Source organism: Hydra viridissima, unplaced genomic scaffold (assembly GCF_058129835.1).
Source record: "Hydra viridissima isolate aposymbiotic clone 2 unplaced genomic scaffold, HvirCarnegie_v1 scaffold_1, whole genome shotgun sequence".
In the NCBI taxonomy this organism is placed as follows: domain Eukaryota; kingdom Metazoa; phylum Cnidaria; class Hydrozoa; order Anthoathecata; family Hydridae; genus Hydra; species Hydra viridissima.
Window position 1 is genome coordinate 38737257 of NW_028324300.1, and position 18224 is coordinate 38755480.

General features: G+C 31.0%; 3 protein-coding genes across 4 annotated transcripts in view; 2 read left to right on the top strand and 1 right to left on the bottom strand.

Annotated features, from left to right (window-relative positions):
* Positions 1 to 3836, top strand: part of LOC145192168 (integrator complex subunit 7-like) — a 19217-nt gene extending 15381 nt beyond the window's left edge. For both annotated transcript variants that reach the window (XR_016447956.1, XM_090074020.1), the window contains exons 18-26: positions 1573 to 1731; positions 1871 to 1974; positions 2131 to 2199; positions 2281 to 2377; positions 2542 to 2583; positions 2727 to 2825; positions 2923 to 3016; positions 3186 to 3271; positions 3576 to 3836. Coding sequence is in view for 1 of the 2 variants with exons in the window: in XM_090074020.1 (XP_089930146.1) it covers positions 1573 to 1731; positions 1871 to 1974; positions 2131 to 2199; positions 2281 to 2377; positions 2542 to 2583; positions 2727 to 2825; positions 2923 to 3016; positions 3186 to 3271; positions 3576 to 3791 (966 nt within the window). In the remaining variant the exon portion in view is untranslated. The remainder of the gene's footprint in view (positions 1 to 1572; positions 1732 to 1870; positions 1975 to 2130; positions 2200 to 2280; positions 2378 to 2541; positions 2584 to 2726; positions 2826 to 2922; positions 3017 to 3185; positions 3272 to 3575) is intronic.
* Positions 3837 to 3966: 130 nt separating this feature from the next.
* On the top strand, positions 3967 to 5495 carry LOC145192177 (BTB and MATH domain-containing protein 36-like). Its single transcript, XM_080069367.2, has 2 exons — positions 3967 to 4588; positions 4689 to 5495. The coding sequence occupies exons 1-2, from the start codon at positions 4345 to 4347 to the stop codon at positions 5189 to 5191; spliced, it is 747 nt and encodes a 248-aa protein (XP_079925493.2). The 5' UTR covers positions 3967 to 4344; the 3' UTR covers positions 5192 to 5495.
* A 6888-nt stretch (positions 5496 to 12383) lies between these two features.
* LOC145192824 (uncharacterized) lies at positions 12384 to 13000 on the bottom strand. Its single transcript, XM_080070151.2, has one exon. The coding sequence runs from the start codon at positions 12972 to 12974 to the stop codon at positions 12429 to 12431; it is 546 nt and encodes a 181-aa protein (XP_079926277.2). The 5' UTR covers positions 12975 to 13000; the 3' UTR covers positions 12384 to 12428.
* Positions 13001 to 18224: the final 5224 nt, after the last annotated feature.

The following is an 18224-nucleotide window of genomic DNA, read 5'->3' on the forward strand; positions in this document are numbered from 1 at the left end:
AAAATCATCTTCAAGCTGGTCACTATATTCTTAATTTATTGAGTACACCTTGCATGAACTTTTGGACTTCGTAGTTTTTATGAAAATTTTGTAATACCACACCCCAAATTTGGCAGAATTTGATTGATGCCTGCTGTAATTTTTCTCTTCTTACACAGCTCGCATTTCATGTTTGCCCAAAATTTTTCAATTGGACAAAATTGTGGCAAGTTTGCTGAATTCATGTTTTTTGGTACAAAATCGATGCTGTTTTGTTGATACCATTCTATTATATTTCATGAGTAATTGCAAGATGCAACATCAGGCCAGAAGACAGATGGATCATCATGCTTTTGGATCATAGACATAAGTCATTTTTTTAAACTTTTAAATTTTTTAAAGATGTTAACTTTGGAGTTCATGTTTCCGTTTGAGTTTTCTGATTGGCTGAGTTTTGAAGTCATGTGATGAGGTGCCTTGCCAAACTATAACTTTCTTGCCAGATATCTTGCTTTTCATTGCAAAAAATGACCAAAATTGATTAAGTGGTTCTTGATATTGTGAGTGCAGTTGTCATTCTCTGTTAGTGTGAAGAGTGCATGTGTAGTTGTGAAAGACATTTGTTAAAAAGTATTTTTTCTTTTTTTTTTTTCTGTTCATCCAAATGTTTTTGCTTCTTTTTTGTTCATACAAAAGTCCTTCTATTTTTGAGCTTTTTATAGTTTTCTATTATTTCTTGTTTTTCTTACTGTCTAATTGTCATTTATTCTTATGACATAAATGGATAAATAATTCTCCCTGTGTACATCTCTTCCTAATGTTTTTAATTCTCTTTCCTCACAATAAATTTCAAAAATCCCATAGGTCGTTATCATACCGGTTTTTTTTTTTCACATTATCAAACTGATTTAATTTTATGTTGTTACAATCAATTAATCAATCAATATATTTCGTGTTAAGGATGTTACAAAAAACAGGTGGTTGCAAATAGTAATTTACTAATAAAACGCAATGACCTAAATAATATAAAGAAAAGACAAGAGAAAAACTAAAGAAATAAACTAGTCACATAGTAAAAGTAGGACTTTACAAAAATTTATAAGTAACACTTATAAAACAGACTGTTACAGTAATTAACTTTAACAAATAGTCATTAACCTTCATCTAAAACTTTTAAAACTTTTAAAAGGTTTTGTTTTTTTAATAAACCTACTTACAATGGATTTTTTTTTTTTTTTTTTTTGTTGATTTTTTGAGTTTTGGATTCTTTCTTTATGTTTTAAAATATGCAACTTGAAGTTTTTAATTAAATCATATTGGTAATTCAGCAAAATAGCCATTGTGCTAGGCAATGTAAGCATATATATTAACACTTCTTCTAAATAATCTTTGAACCAATTCTACATCTAGCTATTTCTATTTCTTTTTCTTTTCTTTTCTTTTCTTTTTCTTTAGAATCTCTAAAATAAATCTAATTCAAATTTATTCAAGTTTCAAATTTGTTAAAACATCATCCAAACCTTTGACAATTTAAATTTAAAAAAATAACCACCACACTGATGAATCTTGTGTTTAATTTTTATTTGTTTTTAGGCAGCCGTCACTACAGAGCATCATCTATATTTCCAATTTAAGTTTGCTCGTTTGCGTTCTGATTTTTTGAAAGCATATATACAGTTATTATCTTGCTGCTCTAGTTTCACATTCAGTCCCTCAGTGAAGCCTCAGCAACAACAGCAAATTTTATCGCAGGTGAAAATTGCAAAAAATTATGATTATTTAAGTTGTAAAAAGCTTTGGTGTACTGAAATACAATGTGACGGTGTGTATGATTTATTGTAATTATGCAACCTTTAAAAAATCATTTTTGATGTTGTTTGGTTTGTTGCAGTTTCAACACTGTTCAAATTTATTCAGCAATGTTTCTAATGGCTATAAAAACTTGTTCGTATCTTCATTCAATGCTGATCCTGCGACACTAAACTCAGTTCAACTGTATCTTTTTATTCATTTAATTGTTTTACATCATGTTGCATACGCTCTCACCTACCAGCACCTTACAAAATGAAATGTTTATTTTAAAAATTTGAATGGAAAATAATGAACAAATTTTTTAACATTCAAAAAAAATTTTCTTTGACGCAATGTCAGCCTGCACGAATGCAGCCAGGTAATGATATATGCAATTAAAGCTCTGATCTGTGAACGCAATGCTGACAGGTATTTGATCATCGCAATTTTCTGATTTTTAAATTTTTTTTTTTTTTTTCTATCACTTTATGCTCGTATATTGTGTTTTAGAGCGAATTCCTTTTCGTTTCAAACTGGTTTTTTAAAATCTAACAGTTACACAGAGTCAGTCACAAAAACAAACTTTGCGCTTTTGGAGCAAGTTCAGGTAAAGAAAGATCTATTTGCGCGCTGTTTACAAAAAATTATTTGCGCGCCGTTTACAAAAAATTATTTGCGCGCCGTTTACAAAAATTAAAATGATTGTTATCGTGCAGCACCTTCAATACTCGAGAATTATTTTTTTATGAATGGTTTACATTCCTATTGTAGAAAATTGATCTGGAGACAAAAAGTGTTTTTTTCTCTCAAAAGGTTTGTTATATTTTTATAAATGTTATAAATATAAATGTTATATTTTTAAGTGATCTGCAGAATAAATTTTTTTTTGTACTTTATTGACTTTTTTTAAAAAAACTTTTGTGTCCCTTTGCTCAATTTTTTTTTTTTAATCATAGCAAATTGATTGTTTGGTATCCGCTGTGATGGCACAGCAAGCTATTGCTCTCAACTATCCTTTATATTTTTACAAAGCAGTACAAAATACGTTTTTACAAGCAAGTATTTCGTTTTGCCTCAACTTTAAATTATTCCTCATATTACAATTAAATTTTTAGTGAGAACCCTCACTCTTACTGTAACATAATTTTCTAGTTGTATGTGACACCGAGAAACGAAGACTCGCCCACAGTTAGCATCAATACAGAAATGGCTTTAAAAGTGGAAGGAGTAATCAATAAATCGAATCGTAAATGATTTTTATGAATTACATTTAAGTTTTTAAGTTATATAAATTTACTTTTAATGCCTTGTTTAAATTTAATATATAAAGTATGATTTATATGTAAATATAAATATAAATATATATTTCATGATGCACATGCACACATCTTAATACATATCTGTTATTCTTGTAGAATCTTTCAGAAGTGTTTCAAAGATTAATTTGCTTGTTCAAGTCACTCCCACTGAAAATGTCCGAAAAATAGCTCTCGACCATAAGGCAAACCGTTGTTTTTACTTTTTTATTATCTAATTCTGATATTGTTTGTTAAATCGCCTATCTTATCACGTCTCTGTTATACTGTGCACAATGCAATTTTTAAGCTTTTTTTTTTTCCTAATAAAATTTTAAATCCCTCTGGAATGGTTTCAAATAAGATGTTATGATCGGAATTTGCATTTAGTACTTACGAAAGAAAAAAAATGCTTGTCATTCTTTTGCTAAAAAACTTATTTTACTTTCAGTATAACAATCTGTAATATTCGTTTTTTTTTTTTCTTTTTTTTTTTTCTTTTGCTTTTAGCCAATCAATTTTACAGAAATGGTGTTAAAAGAATCGACCACTCCTACGAATGATTACTTCACTGCCCAGTTTCTCGTATCATTCAAGTACCTCGGTAACCACGTAATAACAATAAGTGCAGGTGTTACCGATGAGAAAAATTTTGATTGGGAGACAGGTCCAAGTTCCTCTCTACAAGTAGAAGTATATGAGCAGACAGCTCACAGAAAAAAATGATTGGTTTTAAAAAAGAGAAAAAATAATCTGTAAATATTAACAAAAGAGCGTAATTGTGAAATTTAATATTTACGTTTGGTGATGTGATACTAGCAGATTATTAAACGTACACATCCAGTGATCTTTAACCATATAATTAAAAAGTCTCGCCTTATGGGAAAAGAAAGTACCTAATAATTGTTAGGCTAAAGTTCTATTTATGTAAAAAAGACAGTGCGGTTATATTTATCGTTATCAGTAGGGGGGGTCCATCTTTATTATATGAATACTCCTGTCTCACATTGCTATGAAATAAACGCCGCTTCCTTTTTCAAAATGAGTATTGTAACTTTTTGTTACACCCTGTCAAATTAAATTTCGATAAACTTACTGATTAACGGAATACTTCTACTCCGTGTTTCCGATGTTCTTTGTTATTTGCCAAAATCTTAAAAATTAAGTTAAAAATTATGAATGCCAAAAATCTTGTGTCAATTCTTATTCTGTTTAACTTACCTTCTGTTCAGTTGGTTCTCATAATTTCCGATGTTTTAGAATAATGTAAATATCAGCTATGATGAAACAAGCCTTCAACTTTTCAAAAGAATGGGATGATAGTGACGCGGTGATTTTAGTTGAAAATGAATCACTCCACGTGCATAAAAGCATTCTCGCAATCAGTTCACCGGTGTTTAAAAAAATGTTTTATTCTGATTTTAAGGAAGGTGCAACCAATGTCATTTTACTTCCGGGAAAAACAAAACAACAAATAATTGAAATGCTTTCGCATATATATCCCTATCCAGAGAATTTCAGTGGTAAGATCTCAAATCACAATCATGTTTTAATATCTCGTTCTGTCGGTTGCCGGCTTCTTCGCCATCAATTTTATTTTCTATTAAAATTTTTTTTTTTTAGAAATCTCTGATATTGAGTCTTTATTGAATCTTTCGCGAGAATACCAACTGGATAAACTAAAAGAGCGAATTGAAGAAGATCTTCTTCGCAGAGTGTCTAATGTAGACATATTATTACTGGCTCAAGAATTCTCATTAAATAGACTAATTGAAAAAACGTCTAGTTCGTTGGCGCGCCTTGGTTTTAATGAGATTAAACAACATCCAAGGTATCAGGAAATAAGTTCAGAAAATTTAGTGTATATCCTTCAAGGACACATGAAACATTTAAAGGAACAACACGTACGCGAAATTCGCGTCATTAAAGATCAGTTTCATAAACGGCAGCAAGAGCTTTTAGATATTGTGGACACGATAAATAGTTGTTGGGGGTATAACAAGCTGCCAATTAGGGGTTGTACGTGTCCTAGTTACACGAAACTATGCTCGGACTGTAACAGTGCTCTGGAAAAGTTCATTAAGATAAAATGCGCTGAGCTGATAGATCATCTGCATGGTAGCTGATCCTAATTTTTTGAAAAATAGCTTAATTCATTTCAAAGGCATATGCTTTATTACAGTTGATAACAGTTTTAGTCTTCAGGTTTATACTGCGTTAATTTTCTCATAACCGTTAATTTCAAATGCTTTTTATAAGTTTTTACTTAATTACATGGTCGTCAAATTTTTATTGCTAGTTGTAATCTTATTGTAAAATTTACCACCTAATTGTTTTTGTATTTTAAATGTTTTATGATTTTTGAGATAATTAAAAACTATTCCACTTTGATATACGATTGCCGAATCGATATAAAAGATTTATTCTACTTCGACATTGACTTATCAAATCGGTTCAACTTTGGCGTGCAGCAAAATAAACTTCTAAATAAATAAAAGTAATGAATGTATTTAATAACGATTTTAAAAGTATATTTTAAAAATATATTATTGATAAAAAATATTTTGACATCAGTTTTTAAAATTCCCAATATTTTTTAAGGAAACCCTTAGGCCATTTCGCGACGCGAGGTTGATAACTACTTTAATGAATTACCTAGAAGTATGCTGAAAGAAGGTTTATTCAAACTATTTCCTATACGAAAAAGGCGGTTTGACTTTATTTAGAAACTATTCTTGAAGTCATTCAAGCGTAAGTTTGAATGTTTTGAATATTCGTGAAATGATTTGAACGTTTTAACAGAATGATAGAAATAAATTTATCATTACACTGCATGTAAACGCACTTGAGTTGTTTTTAGATTTTCTACAAGCACTTATAAAAATGATGTTGCTAATGTTCATTTTGATTTTCACAATCGACAAAGAAAAAGTAACTTGTGATTTGGTTGACCTATCCAGCGTAAACAAAAATGAACTAATTTCCGTTACATCGACTCCGCTACCTTGGCTTGAACCAGGTGAACTTTTGAAAAATTCACAAAATAAAGTGAAATCAAAAAAGCATAAAAAGTTAAAATCTGAACAGCAACAAAACCATCTTGATACAAAATCTGATAAGACGAAGAAGCAACCCGCGAAGCGTAAAAGTCGATTGAAAGAAGTTTTTATAGATAAAAAAAAGATGTTTCAGCAACGCTATCAGACAAAATGGAATAATGTGAACAAGTCAAATAAAACCCGCCTATCTAATAAAGACACCGATATGATGACGTTTAATCGAAGTGGACAACCTCTTTCTCTAGCCACGCGACTTAAAACATACCAGAACACACAACCCAGAGAAAGCAAAGAAGTAATAGGTGACGCCCTGACTGAGAACTGATATCCTTACTTCAAAGATTAAGTTTGAAAAACAATCATCAAACTCTTGTTAATCTTCTTGAGAATCTTGCCTTTAAAAAAAATCCAAAGAAAATGTCTTGTAATTGAAAAATGATAACTTTAGAATAATTTACACCCCTTTTTTTTTTTTTCAAAATATGGGCGCATTTTTTTCAAAATATGGGCGCGTTCTAAGTCAGTTTATAACTTTGTAAATATATGTATAAACTTTTTAGGGGCGATAATGCATTGATGGAAAAAAAAAAACAACCTCTGGAACAAGATGAAACTCAATATTGTGTAGTGTAGTTGCACAATTTTATTGAATTAACAAGAATTGTCTTAGTTTCGATTTGATTCAAATATCGTACAAGCACGTACAAAGCTTGTTTTCGGTGCTTCATGCAAACCAGTTTATTAAAAACACTATTTTTAGCTGAACACATCAGCTCTTAGGAATTATTACACATTTCTGATTGGATTATGACTCATTGATGTTATATTTTGTTGATTTTTTTGTTTAAGTCGATCTTAAGCCTAAACTTGATTTGCAAAACGCGTTTTGACCAAAACACGTTCTCATTACCAGAAAAGTTACAGAAAGAAGTTCTAAGCTGATATTGCTCGTACGTATATTAGCAATGTTTTTAAAATAATTGCTAAACAAATATTTTTAAAATATATACTTAAAGCAAATTAAATAAAAGTTAAAAGTTAAATAATAAATACAAGTTATTAATAGCAAATTTCCTTTTTAAAGAAATAATTTTTAACTTTAATTTTGTCTTTTTTTTTTTTTATTTTACAAGAGCTGACGTCATAATTACAAGCTAAAAACTCGTTCACGAAAGCTTGAAAAATTATTTACATTACTCACAAGAGTTGCTTTGCAGTATCTCATCAAACTACCATTTCAATAATATTTGTAAACAATAATATTTTCATACTTTTTAATATATGAAAATGTAGCTTTACAACGTTTGCGAACATTTAAAGTAATTTAAGTTCTATTATTTTTTTAAAACACAATATGTACTCCAATACATTGGTATGTCGTTTCTATTTGTCGCAGTTTTTCTTACGGGTTCAAGGGTCCATGGTTGTAGTCAAAATCATGGTTTTATTTTATTTAAGTTAATCAACCTCTTGCATTGGATATCAGTCTGCGTTTTATGCTTTTGCTTTTGAAACCAATCTTCTTCAGCAAATTCTTTCTGGAGAAATTGATTTGAAGGTTAGAGTGCAGTATGTCAAGTTTGTCGGTATTGAAGCATGTCGAGTTTGTTGGAATTGCAGCGTGTCATGTTTGTTGGGATTGAAGCATGTCGAGTCTGTTGGGATTGAAGCATGTCAAGTCTGTTGGGAAGTTTTTTATTCTACAGTAAAAGTGTTTATTCTTATTGCTAAACTCTGTTAAATTAAGTAAAAAGAAAAACTTAGTAAAGTAACAATAAATGCTAATAATAAAGCTCCAATCATTTTAATAATTCTTCACTACGATTGCTTCATCACGATTGCTTCATTACCATTGCTTCACTACGATTGTTAATATTATCAGAGGAATTCCAAACTCTAAATTCAACTTTTAAAAGCATCTATAAAATCCTAATAACAACTTTTTTTATGTGTAACCAATCAGGCTAAAAAAAAAACTTCATATAAATTCCACTATTTAAATTTTACATGCATACAAGGTAAGGATGAGGCATCAGTCTCCCAATGAAACTTCTTAAATAGGTGTCAGTAACTCTTTGTAGATATAATTTGTAAGTATAATTTAAATAATTCATTTAGCAAAGAAATATTTCCTTTCGAGCTTGGCAAAAGTTATTCCAGTCCTCAAAAAAGGATCTACGGTTGACTGCACCAACTATTGTTCGATTTCTCTTCTTTCTAATGCAAGAAAAATCTTGAAAAAAATTATGCATAACAAATTACACTTTCCTAAACTAAAATAAATGCTTCTATTAACACCAGTTTGGTTTTTGTAAAGCTCATGTACTTATCAAAGTTACAGAAAGTATAAGAGTTGCTGTTGATAATGGAAACTTTGCTTGTGGAGTTTTCATTTATTTACAAAAAACTTTTGACAACGGAGAGCATGATATCCTCCTATCAAAGCTTAATTTTAATGGTAGAAGCGGCATACTCTTGCATTTTGCAAAGAAATTATTCCTGATCTCTTCGAGCAAGCAAAAGTTATCCTAATCGATTCAGGTATTAAAAATGTTTGGGTTGATATACCTCAGGGATCCAATTAAGTAATACAAATTATCTAAGTGTTGTGATAGATGAATAGCATTTATTCAACCGTAAAGTTTAAAGTCGGACACATGACACAAACAACGTTAATTTTGAAACGTTTTCATACATTTATCACTCAGCTTTTGCGCAAGATTTACGACTTAAATGTCAAGTTTGGAGTCAATCTAAAACCTGTCAGTTTTTTTTAAATCACTCCACTTCAAAAAAGAGCATTACGAATAATTCATTTCTGGCTAAGAAATTTCTCGAGTAACATTCTTTATCTTACATCCAAGTATCCTTCGTTTTTATGAGTTAATTCAATCTTAAACTGTTTGTTTGCATCATCCACACGGTCTCCTTTTAAACATATTTTTTAACTGCTTTACTAATAAACCAACTTGTGGACATAACCTAAGATTAATCACTTGTAATAACTTAACTATCTCACTAAAACAGACAAATAAATAAGGAATTAGTCCCAATACCTATCAGTGGCCTTTTCTTGAAACACCCTCTCGAACACCCTTAAAACAGACTTTATCCATTGGATTTAGATAGAAATAGTAAAGTGACTTTGGGAAAAGATTTTTATCTGTTTTTAAAATCACTCCGTCATTTCTACCAAAGATAAAAGCGGCTAACTTATAGAGATTAAGTTCTAAAAAAATTATTAATTATAAAAAAATTAAGTTTTAAAAAAACTTAATTCTTAACCTCTACAACTTTAACTTTGTATTTTTTATGTGTCTTATTTTATTTTTCTGTGTAGGGGAGAGTGGTGAGAAGGGACCCAAAAAAACTCTCGCTTTCATCTGTCAAGTGATAATCCCCAGTACCTCTAATAATTTAAACATGATACTGTTGATGGTTTTACATTTTAGTTACGATTCCCTTACGATAGTTTATTGTAATAATTTACTATACAAACATTTATATGTAATGGTGAGAAGTGGGAAAGTTAGAGGGGAAAGTGACCAACAAAAATTTTTCACTAATCGTAGTTTTAATTAATAGCTTTCTGAATCAAATTGTTAAAAAAATGGCGAGATGTATATTTTCAAAATTAAAGTTAAAAAAAAAGTTTCCTCGTGTTCTTTTATAGTACTTTGATATGCTTGGTGTTGGTTAAAGTGCTTATACCATGTTTATCCTATGAAGAGGCTTTTACAAATATTGCTCCTAGCAGAATCTTTAACATGCTTTTCCTTAGATACGTAGAGCATTATAATTATAACCCCCGTCTTCATTTTTCTCATTTAACTACATCCTACATAAATTTCTTTCTCACTCAGACGAACTTACTCACATTTCTCACTCCTATTCTCATTTTAAGATAAAATGTCTCTAATCCTGATGTTATCATCTAAATCACAAAAAAGAGCTTTCTTTGGTTTATAATTTTTCAATTTTTTTACTTATTAGTCATCTTTTAATCTTTTTACTTGTGTGCTAATCATGCTCTATCCTCTTTTTCTCTATCTGTTTGACACTATACGAGGAACTGTAAAGTGTCAAACAAAGATTTAGTCTAGCTCGTAATAATATTTATTGAAATTTGATTCGTTGGAAACAATTGAACCAAGCGTTTTAAAAAGCAAACAAGAAAGAATATTTCAAAGTGAGAAAAAAAAAACTGAACGTTTTCTTTCGTTGACAAAATCTGCCGTTAAAGTTTTCGTTTGTTAATGACGAACGTTTTTACCACTTTTCGTAACACATGTACTTATTTTTATTGTATAAGCCCATCCTAAATATCAATATGAAAATCAAAGATCATTTTATCCAAAACATACCTTGATGGCTTCGAAGAGGCAGTAGTAAAATGATATCTCTAAAGATATTTATGCATCAATATATAAATATTTAAATTGCTCTCTGAGAGTTTATCTTAGAGAAGTCTCGACTTTTTTGAATGAAAAATAGATGACGACACGTTTACAAATGTTGTCAATAGTTAAAGAATTCTACCTGACGCTTAATGTTGCATCTGTTATTTTCGAGATAAATTTTAGTAGATTGAAAATTAAAAAATTTTTTTATGAAAGGTTTAGATTGTTATTACTATTAATTAAATGTGATCTCGATGAAATACTGACTTTGAAATCAAGGATAAATTGTTTTTTCTTCAAAATTCCAAATTATAGATAATTTACTACTTTTTTACTAATTTTTTATTAATTTATTACTTTTAATTTTATCGAATGCCATTTTTAATTTAATCGTTGAAAATGTTGGTTTAAGATAAACTTAAACTGTTATTCTTTAACGAAATCACTAAGAAACAAGGTCCGTAAGAAAAAAACAATTCCGTAAGAAAGAAACAAGTTCCGTAAGAAAGAAACAAGTTCCGTAAGAAATAACATGTATTTTTTTCAATACTTCACTGTAGGGCTACACAGTTTATCAATTAATCTGAAGATTTATTTGATGTTTTGTATCTAAGAATTTATAGATACATATATATATATATATATATATATATATATATATATATATATATATATATATATATATATATATATATATATATATATATATATATATATATATATATATATATATATATATATATATGTAAGAAAGAAAGATAGTATGAAATAAAGAAGGAGGGAAATAAAGAAAAAAAGCAATAAAGAAATAAAGAAACGAAAGAAAGCAATTGAGAAATAAAGAAATGAAAAGAAAGAAACAAAGAAAGAAAAGAAAGAAAAGAAAGAAAAGAAAGAAAAGAAAGAAATAATTTAGGGCTAGTCGCCTGTATCAAACTTCGAAAGAAGAAATTTATTTCTATGCCTGCATTTTGAAACCAATTCGTTCTTCTTTTTCAATAAGGTACCTTCATGAAACATTAAAATTTATACACCGCTGTATTGAGGAGATCATTGGTGCCTCTGTATCTCAAGAGCCTCACGGACCTTCCGGTCAAATTTTTTTTTGTCTCTACTAAGAGTTTTAGTTTTCTCCCAGTTAATTTCTTCTGAACATGATTTACTGTGTGGTAACCATGAGCGAGATCTCGTCTCGTTCTCGTTTCTCGTGAGAAATGGGACTTCTCGTGAGAAACGAGAAATAGAAAATTCTTGCGAGAAGTAGAATGAGACTTAAATATTATATTATTTTCCAAAGTAAAAATTATTAAAATTTACAAAATGCTTATTAATTTGTTTTTTTAATTAATTAATATTTTGACTCCGTGATTTTAATAAATTTAATTAAAAATTTAATTTGTTTTTGAGGATAGTAATAAGAACAATCCGTAATAATGTCATTGAAATAATTAATATCTGGATCAAATTTTTCATCAGATGCGAAGTGTCTCATTTCTGAAAAATTACAACTAAACGATTTAAAATCATTTGTTTCAGACATTTTGATTGTGTTATAAATTAGAAGAACTTTCTTAACACTGTATGTTAAAAAAAAAAATTAGTTACTTTTTATGATCTCTACAAAAAATAGAATCGAACTTGAGAATTGCGTATTTATAACCATGAGCGAGACTAGGTTTTTTCAAACCGAGACGAGAAGTTAGTACTTCTCGTGAGACCGAGAACGAGACGAGACGAGAAATTTAACAATTTTTGAAAACAAATTTATTAAAATCAAAGTAAAAAAAAAAATGTAAACATGGGTTTTGACAAATAGACACAAATAACATTTGTCAAATGTAAACAACTTTTTTGGCATCAGGGAGATATTCATACTGGCACATTTCGCTCAAAATAGGATTCAGTTAAGATGTTGGCTCTTGCGTTTCAAGTCTGACGTTTAACTTGCGCTTCAGTTTTGAATTAGGGGACAAATCTGCTGAAAGGACTCTGTCAACAGGTTGGCACTCAACATTATCCTTAACCTGTGAGGCTAACCATTCTTTTGTTGTTTGAAATTTTTTGAAGAGTTTCAAGTGAAGTCCCTTTAAAGCAGGATTTAAGTAGTTTGCTGCAGCACTCAATAAGTTTCCAGTGTGACAAAGAGGAAATCTTTTCTCAATGCAGCTTTTCAAGTTTTTTGCATACAAGACACCGTAGCCATTTTTTCCATCCGTCTCAATAAATTGATCAATTTTGTCATGGATTAAATGAAGAGAATCGGCGACAGTGTTAATTGTTGGAATAGACTCAGCCGACCACGTTTCTGTAGCTTCTTTAAGTGGTGGCAAAATTTCTACTGCTCCCTCGATTGATTTCCACTGTGATGCACTGATGGTCTTTGAAGAAAAAATATCTTCATTTGCACATAAGCTGATAATTGCACTCTTTAGATGTAGGACAGAAGCCATGCAATCCAGTTCACTATTCCATCTTGTGTCAACAGATTGGCGTAACTGTCTAAAATTGATTCCTTGAGCATCTGATTCTAATCAGATGCTCAAGGAATCAATTGCAACGCATCATCCATTCCAGCAGTCATTCCAAATGAGTCTCGAACTGCACATTGCAAAATATGATTGTTGCACAAGTATTGGTCAAGGCGCTTTGACAATTTGACTGCAAGTTTCATGTTTCTTGCCTGGTCGTTTACGCAGTACATTGGCAAATCAGCAGGTAAATTTAGTTCTTCTAAGAAAGTATCAAGCTTTCCTTCAATTAAGATACCTGTGTGTCTGCCTGGGAACAGTTGGACATGGGGTGTCCAGTGATGTAGTCTCCAATTTTCGTCAATAGCATGAAAAGTCCAAGAGATGTAGCTGTCCTGAGCTCTAGAAGTCCAAAGGTCAGAAGTAAATGCAGCACTTTTTAGATTTGGCGTAATCTCCGTTATTATGCTCTTCATTCCAGCTTGAACTTCTCTTGACCGAATTGAAAGCTTTCTTTAATATGTTGTTCTGTGATGAAGGCTCAGTTTAGGGTTTGAAATGTCAAACAATTTCTTGAAACCTCTTCCTTCGACTGCTGAAAAGGATGCCAGATCAGTGCAAAAGTAATCCAGCATTGCAGAGTCAAACTGTTTTTGAATGGAACTGTCTTTGTCATATTTGGACTTTGTTTCAAGCATTTCGACCATGGTTCGTTGTTTCTTCTTAGGAGGAGGAAGAAGAGAGTCGTCAGTTTTTTCAGAATACTCAACGTAATCTTGGCTGTGTTTTTTTTCGAGGTGATGAAGTCCGCTTGTGTTTCCATCTTTAGTTTTCAAAGACTTTTTGCACGCCTTGCATTCAGCACCGTCACTTGTTTTTTGAAAATATCTCCAGATTTTGTTTTTTCTTGGTGACATTTTTTATCGTTGAAATGACGCAAGAATATTTCTTTTCAATATGAACAATATGTGTCAAGTTCAATTCCACTGGTAAACTAATGAAATTAAGTCCAAATAAACTCCAAATAAACAAAGAAATTCTTAAATTCCAAAAAAACTCCAAATAAACAAAGAAATTATAATTGAAAGAGCGCACAGAACAGGGTCAATTAAGTCAGGAAAAGAGCAATCAATTGTTTTAAAACTTTTAAATTTCAACGATAAAAAGTTAATTCTGCAAAACTCAAAAAAACTACGCGGAACAGGTGTGTTTGTTAACGAAGACTTTGCAAAGGAAACAAGAGAAAAGCGTAAAAAAACTCTGGGATGAAGTGATTAAATTGAGAAAAGAAGGTAAATACGTAACCATGAGCGAGATCTCGTCTAATTCTCGTTTCTCGTGAGAAATGGGACTTCTCGTGAGAAACGAGAAATTGCTCTGCTTCCTGAATTTTTGAAAATCTAGCATGACTATTATCAACATATCTTAGATAGGATTTTAAATCAAGAGGAGGGCTTTATGTTTTTTCAATTTTAAAAGCATTTTCTTTATTGTTTTGTAGAAAAGATTTCGCCAGTGTGACCATGAACAAAAGACGAATAGGATCGGAATTCTCCAACTCCAAATAATACCGATGTAAACAAAGGTCTATCAGCTTTTTAGTTTCTGGTATAGTAAGCTTGGTAGAACATTTGTAGGAATCATCTTTATCTAATTGATCTAAAAGAATGAAAATAGCTTCTTTATGTGGAATTAATGGATAAAGGTTTACTACAATCAAATGAAGCTTGAACCTCATTTTTTTCTCTTTTTTCTACAGTTACGGAAAAAAGTATCCGGACAAACTATTTTTAGGTATAATCCTATATTAAATGAAGGAAACCTCATACTGTTATATATATTTTTGTAGCTCTCTACAAGCTCTATCTAAATGTACCATCAAACATTTACTACACTAATTAGACGTCTTTTTTGGAAAGAAAAACTAAAGTGACTGTGGAAAAAAGTATCCGGACAGTTACTTTCTGCTAATTTTTGGTCAAGATTTTCAATAAAGTTGATAACATAATATCTTATAAGTATCCTAGTAGCTTAGGATAATATAAGTAAAAATGATAAAAACCATAATTTCTATTTCTATAACATTTAGAACCCATTGACAACCGTTACCATGGTGAAAAGTAAAGAATTGACAGAAGTTGCTAGGAAAGAGATTGAAGTGCTCTCAAAAGAAGCCAAAACGGTTCGAGATATAGCTCAACAGCTTTGAATGCCCAAATCAACTGTTCAAGATACTCTGGAGAGAATTAAAAAGCATGGAGTACTCAAAAGTTTGCCAAGATCTGGACGAAAACGAAAAACAACTCCAAAGATTGATAAAAAAATCCTCACTTTGGCTGAGAATTCCGTGAGACCAAATGCAACAGATATTGCGAATCAACTCAGAGAACTCGAGTTAGTCAATATAAGTCCTCGAACTGTTAGAAATAGGCTGCATGAGTATGATTTACATGGTAGAGCACTTGCCAAAAAACCGTTACTTACCAACCGACATATTGCAAAGAGGTTTGCATGTGCAAAGATGTATCAAAACTGGACCGTTGATGATTGGAAGAAGGTATTATGGTCAGACGAAACAAAAATATGCCTTAATTGTTCAGATGGTAGACGTTGGACATGGAGAAGACCAGGTGAGTTAATGCAACAAAACCATGTTAAACAGACAATAAAGTATGACAAGTATGTCATGGCCTGGGGATGTTTCAGTTGGAATGGTGTGGGGCGTATTCATGTTATAGAGGATACATTGACTTCCCCAAAGTATGTTAGAATACTTTCAAATCATATGCTACCATCTGCTCGAGAGTTATTCGATGGAGAATTCTTATTCCAGCAAGATGGTGACTCAAAACATACGGCAAAAAATACCAAAGCCTGGCTCCAAAGCAAAAATATCTAGGTGTTAGATTGGCCAGCACAAAGTCCAGACTTGAATCCTCTAGAAAACCTATGGAAAGTAGTCAAGGAAGAAATTTGTAAGCTCATGTTGACGAAAAAAGACGATATCGAGGAAGCACTCAGAAAATGCTGGAATTCTATAGATATAACGAGGTGTAAAGTCTGGTTGAGTCAATGCCTAAGAGATTTGACGGAGTATTAACTAATAAAGGAGGATGGACTAAATATTAAAGAAATAAATTACAAAAAAAAAAAAAATTTTTTTGTCCGGATACTTTTTTCCACAGTCATTTTAGTTTTTCTTACCAAAAGAGACATCTTCCTAGTAAAGTAAATGTTTGATGGTACACTTAGATAGAGCTTGTCGAGAGCTACAAAAGTATATATAACAGTATGAGGTTTCCTTCATTTAACATAGAACTATACCTAAAAATAGTTTGTCCGGATACTTTTTTCCGTAACTGTATATTCCATCAGTTTGCTTTGTTAATAAAGTCAAAAAAAATTTTCAGCCGTGTTTTGTTTTTGTTTAAGACAGGTTGTATTGTCTTCACTAAGTAGTTAGATATTCCATAGTTAGACGTGCCGATAGTTGATACTTCTATTCTCATTGGATAAGATTTTTCAGGTTTGCGAGCTTTAATCAAACCATACATGCGAGGTGGGATGGGGTCACTTGGATATATAATATCGTACTCAGTTTTTGAAAATCGTTGCATTTTATTAAGTTGTGAGAGAGAGGTTCTGATTTTAGTAGCATAACTATAAGTAGGTTCCTTACTCAGAACTTTTGTTGGACCAATCTGTTCGCGAATTTTTTTCTAAAGCTTTTTCGTGTTCTATTTTAACAAAAGCATTACCTTTATCAAATGGATATCGACAAGTTTACTTTCTTTAATTTCTTTTCGTGAATGTGGATTTTCCGCAATTCTTATGTTAAAGACAAAATAAAGAAGTGTATTGAATATTGAATATGATATGAGGCTAGCACTATCAAAGAAAAATCCAAGAATTGAAAAACTTTGTTCTAAAAAGCAACAACAACCATCACACTAACCAGATGAATAAATAAATTTTTTTTTTTTTTTAATTGAAATTCAGTATTATAATGTTTTTTTTGGGAATATATATTCAATGTTTGCCAGGCGGGGTCACTGTTTTCAGTTTCTATTTGCCAGGCGGGGTCACTGTTTTCTGTTTCTATTTGCCAGGCGGGGTCACTGTTTTCTGTTTCTGTTTGCCAGGCGGGGTCACTGTTTTCTGTTTCTGTTTGCCAGGCGGGGTCACTGTTTTCTGTTTCTATTTGCCAGGCGGGGTCACTGTTTTCTGTTTCTATTTGCCAGGCGGGGTCACTGTTTTCTGTTTCTGTTTGCCAGGCGGGGTCACTGTTTTAATTTCTTTAAGAGCTTTTCTTTGTTCTCTTGATAAGTTTTGGCTCAAATTTTTTTGCCCATTTTAAGTTCTTTTAAGACATCTTTTTCTCAAATCTCGTGCATTTTCAATCTTGTTGTTATATTCCAACTTTAAAGCAAAAGATTTTGTTGTTGCAATAATATCCATGTAAGGGATATCTCTCAAAGAAGGTACAAAGTGTGGGCCAAGATTAAGGAGATCATTTTGGTGTTTTGGAATTTCGGTACTGCTTAGATTTAAAACAGCGTTTTTTGTATACGTGGTTAAACTTGAAGCTTTTATTATCGTGGTTACTTTTAAATTCGTTTAAAAGAACATTAAAATTTTTGACTAAACTTCCTTTTGACTTTTTAAACATTATCTCGAGGGCTTTTTCAGTGAATTGTTCAATTTTTTTTGTAGCCAATATCATTAAAAGTAACTTTAAGAATTTACTTTTAAACTTTGCAATTATAGACAACAAATGGATTGCAAAAAAAATATTGGCATGGTGAGGAAATCTTTTTAACTAATGCATAATTTCAAAAAAAATTTAACATTTAAAACATTTTTTAGTTCTAATTATTGTTTTTATTTAAATGTCTACAAAAAAACCTTTGTTTCTTGTAGGTGATTGTGGTAATAGATCGAGAAAAGCAATTAAACATAGTTAAATAAGTTTATGACGATCTTGGAACTTCAGAGAAAGCTGTTGCATTAGTCAGTTACCTTGGCATTAATGCTGTTAAAAAGCAAATATCTTCAAGATTTTTTTGGCATTCAATAGTGGAGGGTATCACAAAACACACAAATCAATGTCAACAGAAACCTCAAAGTGTTTCCTGCTTTAAAACCTGTTAAAGTGGAACAACTAGTAATGAAGCAAGTTGGTGTGGATTTAATTCAGTTACCTGAATCAAATGGATTCAAATTTGCGATTGT